The 5,498-nt window shown below is 45.8% G+C and overlaps 1 protein-coding gene across 1 annotated transcript in view; it reads right to left on the bottom strand.

Annotated features, from left to right (window-relative positions):
- Nucleotides 1-331: 331 nt before the first annotated feature.
- LOC104391886 overlaps nucleotides 332-5,498 on the bottom strand; it is a 22,706-nt gene continuing 17,539 nt past the window's right edge. Inside the window, exons 6-8 of the mRNA XM_010001235.1 lie at nucleotides 2,402-2,522; nucleotides 2,286-2,315; nucleotides 332-529 (exon numbers count right to left, since the gene is read on the bottom strand). Coding sequence (XP_009999537.1) covers nucleotides 332-529; nucleotides 2,286-2,315; nucleotides 2,402-2,522 — 349 coding nt within the window. The remainder of the gene's footprint in view (nucleotides 530-2,285; nucleotides 2,316-2,401; nucleotides 2,523-5,498) is intronic.

Raw genomic sequence — 5,498 nt, 5'->3', positions numbered from 1 at the left:
GAAGAGGGGATGGTCTTGTGGTTTGTGGGTCAGGGCTGGGGTTCCTGTCCCTCTGTGCAAAGCCCCACAGCCTCCCCAGCCTGCCTGCATCTCTGCGCTGACACGGAGACGTCCCGTGTTCCGGACCCGTGCGTGGCACAAACGACAATACTTGGCTGTGCTTGTTTCAGAGTTTTAATGGCTGGGTACAGTTTTAATGGCTGGGTACAGTTTTAATGGCTGTGTGCAGTTTTAATTCCCCTGCCTGCATCAGCACTTAGCAAAGATGCTGGTTTGTAGCAGCCATTTCTCCCCCCTCGCCCCCAGCCTCCTGGCTTCCCATGGCTCTCCCCTAGAACAAGCCTTTGCTGTATTTCCAGAAGTCAAGGCAGGTGCAGTTGTCATCTGGATGCGAACCTGACTCACTTGTCAGGATGTTTCTGCAGCTCTCCTCCTGATTGACCCATCTCAGGAATTTTTCCAGATACTCTTTAAATCTCGAGAAACTACTTCTTACGTGCCGGCATTCTTTGTCATTGGATGAAGATTTCTGAAGGGCAAGAGGAGATACTGATGCACCAATTAGAGGAATCCCACCCAAATGCTACACATGGCTTCCTCAGCTCTCTGGGATGAAGGATGAAGCTGCTGGCTGTGCCCCACCAGCCCCAAACCATTAGTCTTACAAATCATGAGTCAAACCAGCCCATCTGAGTTGTCTTTGACTTGCATGGTACTGCAGGTTGTTCTGGGATGTTTTCTAGGGGCAGGGGAGTTATCTACCAAACTGAAAGAAGGGGAACCAAGCCAAAATGTTTCTCTCATAATATCCAAATGGCTGAGAGTGGGGGGAGCAGGGGGGATCCCAGTAGCAGCCACCAGGCTCCTTCCTTGCACTGGGCAGAAGAGGATGTGGCTGCAGGGAGCTCAGCCTGTGTTTGATCAGTGATAGGGTGAGAAGGTCTCTTCTGCAGCCCACAGTAATTAGCAAATTGGTGCAGATCTGGTTTTCCTCCTAATCCTGCTTCTCTGTTCCTGGGAAATGTCTAAGCACAGTCATTGCTGCAGGTACAGCCACAAGCAGAACACACACAAACCCTTTTCTATTCCCTTCTTTTCTCTGTCTTTCTCTTTAGTACCCAAAAGGCAGGTTCCTTTCTCTGTAGTATTCCTGGTCTGCCCCTTTCCTGCTGGTAGTTGTCCTGTTCTTTCTGAAGGACAAACTGTGCAGGTCATTACTAATTGCCCTAATAAATAATCTTCATTACTGCAAGTCTAAATGCATTATATTAATATATAGTCCATATGAGACTGAATTTCTGCCTGGCAAACCTCGAGAGCCTTTCTTGAGGCTGCAGCTGCTCCAGAATTAAAAAGGAGGAACAATTTGGCTAAAGAAGCTGAAAACTTTGAATTAGAATTTACCAAAAAGCAAGCAAGAAGTTAAGTGACAGGTGAAGCCTTCATGAGCAACTTCCACTGCTGTTTCTTTAATTCCTTCAAGGGAAAATGAACTTACAGGGAAGCTTGGTAGTTTCTTTTAAATCATAAAGGCAGGTCCTGGCATTTTTTCAGCATATCAATTAAGAAATTACACCTTAATTCTCCATCCTATGCAAAAATTAAGGTGCTGGATTGCTCAGCATAGTCTGAATGAGTTACCAGGCAGGTCAACAAAATCACCAGGTGTAAAAACCTGGATAAATAGCTGCAAGAAAAATATTTGAAATGCAAATCAAATAGACAAAGTTTACCTTCAAAAAGTCACATTTTTCTTCAAGCTTTTTCATGTCTTTTTCAACTATCTTCATGCACTTACATCCAGGGATCTTCTCTAGTTCATTAATAAATGTTTGGGTGGTGTTATATGCACAATTTTTGTTCTAGGAGAAAAAAGGAAATTCAGCAGGCTTCTAGTTTATAGGCAGAAAGCTGTTTTTTCTGAAAGATTGCTAAGTCATCCTGAATATGTTAACTTATTTTTCTCTGGAAATCTTCTTTTATCTGATTTCCTTTGTATACCTTATTTATGTTACAAGTACAGTCTTCAGAACTAGTATAACTGGAAACTTTGCAATAAAAATGGTCCAGTTTCTGTCAGTGGTGAACGTGACAACATTGGGAATTTGATTCAATCCCATCTAAATCAGAGGGTGATTTTTGTTTGTTTGTTTGCCTTGGAAGCAGGACACTTACAGAGCTGCTTTGACCATTTTTCCTTCTATTGCCAGTCATTTGGAGACCAGAGAAATTTCCTTGGGTGGCTCTGACTGATAGAAATAGAACAGAAAACAACAGGTTCTTACCTTGATGTGAAGAGGGATGAAGAGATTCCCCTGAAAACAATATAAACCCATTAGTTACACATTGAAAATCATCTCAAACAGCATCTCTGGGGTGGGGGAAGTGAAAAATTAGTTACATTTATGGACTCCTTTTCAGCTTCAAGTAAGCAAATCATCTCATCAATTATTGCACGTCTAGTTGTGTTCTGCAGATCTGGTGTTTCCTTCAGAGGAAGAGAGTAACTGGATGTCCCAGAGCTAAATAGGAACAGGAACAAGTGAAGATACATTTTAAAGGCGATATAGTTGGGAGCTTGACTCTTTTTATCTGAAAGGTGCCTTGAATTCAAGCTCATCTCTCCTGCCAGATACTAAGCTCACTTATATAGAGAAGCTGAGTAAGTGCAGGATGAGATTACTATCTTATCTCAATCATAAATCATCAAAATAAGAAAGAGAGAACAACTTGAGCAGTCGAATTAGCAGCATATCTGATCTGAGGAGCATTTATGATTAGTGTGCTGGTAAACTTCCTAGAGCCTCTGACTTGGTAGCAGCACTGCAAGGGCAGAGACCTGGTGGACGAGATTCCAGAGAAAGATACTCATATCTGAGGAGATTATTCTGCTTGTAGTAACAGCCATGAAACTGATTGTTTCCCATCGGATGAGACTACATCTTATATTGCTGTAAATTTTTGCAGTTTAAAGATTCTGGAGCCAACATCAGCTGAAGATGGAGCCCCTGGGACTTCATCAGTTGTGTCTCCACAGTGTGAGTTGGGCAGGGACGTGGGACCAGCCTTGCCACCCTGCCTGCACTTCCATGGCAAATATCTTCTCTTGGACCTGAAAAGAAAACAAAAGCTTTTTTTTTGTCATAGCTAGCAAGTGTGAAGGCTGGATCTTACCCTGGTGTGACCAGTTTTTGTGGCAGCACTGAGAACCTTCACTGCCAGCTGCAGCCTCTCATCCCTGAGGGAAATGTTCATGGCTTTAGTGACACTTGGGTCCTTCTGAGCAATTAAGGAAGGTTTTCAGGCACTTTGTGTCATGTGCATGTGTGAGTGTGGAGAAGGGCTGAGGGGACAGGGGCACATTGTGCTGCAAGGGCTGGGGTGCAGGGTGGGACCCTGGCATGCCCCTGAGGGGCTGGGTTCTCCCCAGCACCATCAGCAAAGAACAAACACTTGAGGGAGTTCCCTTCTAGATAACCTGTATCTGAAGAGCAAAATCACCAGAGGGATTGCAGAGCCAGGGCTCAGATAACTCTAAGATAATGCAGCTATAAAGAACAGCAACAACAAAAGTAAATAAATCTGATTTGTTCCAGGATGGATGGCAACTAATATTGTAAGTTTAATGTGTCACTGAGGGAGCTCTCAGTGAGGAGCTCTTTCTGGCCACCAAAAAAAGGGAATTGCTAAAGATCAGCATTAGTGCCAGCTGTGTCTGGCAGTGTCACAGTCACAGAGTGTCAGGGGTTGGAAGGGACCCCTGGAGATCATCAAGTCCAACCCCCTGCCAGAGCAGGACCATAACAGAATCTGGGGCAGGTCACTCAGAAGGGCATCCAGAGGGGTCTGGAATGTCTCCAGAGAAGGAGACTCCACAGCCTCTCTGGGCAGCCTGTCCCAGGGCTCTGTCACCCTCACAGGAAAGAGGTTTCTACTCATATTGAGGTGGAACTTCCTGTGTTTCAGTCTGCGTCTGTTGCCCCTCGTCCTATCACAGGGCACCACTGAAAAGAGAATGGCCCTTTCTTCTTCACACCCTTCAGATGTTTAAATACATTTGTAAGACCCCCTCTCAGTCTTCTCTAGACTGAACAGTCCCAAGTGTCTCAGCCTTGGTAAGACATCAGACAGGTGTCCCAGGCTCTTAATCACCCTCATAGCTTCTATGGGACTCCCTCAAGTAAATCTCTGTCCTTCTTGAGCTGCTGTGGGAGAAGGTTTTGTGACCTGCCCTGGGATTCCCTGTGCAGCCTCTCCTTGCCCTGAGGTCCCATGTGGTCCAGTGTCTATTCTAGGTTGATACTTGACTTTTAGAGATGGTGTGTCATAGAAAATGCCTGATGAATGCAGAAATAGCAGATGGGTTTTCCCAGATTTGATTAGGGAATTTCACTTTCAATTGGCTTCTAAATGGAATATGAAAATTAGGGACTGGATGATGATGTGAGATCTTTTCCTAGGGATGTTTTAGGTTGTCCTGACTGGAAAACATGAGTCTGCATGTTAACCATGGCCACATTATTCACTGTTCATTGAAATTCTCCAGTTTGCAGATATTTAACTTTCCCAGTGTTAAGTGAAAGGTTCTTGTAGTAACCACCTCATGGGAAATGATTGTCATGGCTGCACTTTCCAGCCCTGCTTGGTCTCACTTCTCTGCTGAAAGGCCTGAATCATCCTCTCCAAGGGCAAAACATGAGTCTCAAACTGCTCCTGGTTCTCTGGTGTCCAGGCCCCCTCTTTTCCCAGCCAAGGTGTTAGGAGACCAAGTAGCATTTGGCCTCTGCAACCTCTTTTTAACCAAAGACCTGAGGTAGAATTTATTAAAATGAGTCTCAAAAGTGAAAGGTGTAGAGAAACAACAGAGATCTCTGCTTTCTCCTCTGTCAATGTCAGTATCTCCTGGTACCAGCAGGGAGCCTGTTCTGAAGGGATTGTGTAGGACAGTGTCTCCTTCACCTGCTGATCATTTGCCCCAGGGGAGGTTGTTGACAAGAGGTTCGACCACTGTCTTATTAAGCTGTTTCTAACGACAGGAACAGGGCTGGAACCTGCTGAAGGTTCCAAGGGTGTTGGCAGAGGGAGTTCTGAGAAGCTGGGATACACAGACAGGTGCCCAAACTTCCCCAAAAGAGTCAAAATAAGCACGAAAGAGTGGGGGTTGGCACCAAGAGGGGATGCTGATCCCAGTGGCTCTGCCTGGGGCTTTGCCGGGGAGCCTGAGGCAGGCAGGCACTTCTGCAGGTCTGCTCAGCAGCGAGGCTGAAACTTCCCTTCGCCCTCCCGCGGCACTTCCCAGCTCTCGGGAGTCACGCTGAGAAAAGCTGGTTCAAAGGCTGGGCAAGGAGCCCTGCTACATACAGCCCTGCTACATACAGCCCTGCTACATACACCCTGCTACATACAGCCCTGCTACATACAGCCTGCTGCTACATACAGCCCTGCTGCATACAGCCCTGCTACATACAGCCCTGCTACATACAGCCCTGCTACATACA

The sequence above is a fragment of the Chaetura pelagica genome, unplaced genomic scaffold, assembly GCF_000747805.2.
Source record: "Chaetura pelagica isolate M959 unplaced genomic scaffold, ChaPel_1.0 scaffold177, whole genome shotgun sequence".
NCBI lineage: Eukaryota > Metazoa > Chordata > Aves > Apodiformes > Apodidae > Chaetura > Chaetura pelagica.
Note: the sequence above shows the minus strand (reverse complement) of the source record. Positions and strands in the feature narration are given on the sequence as shown.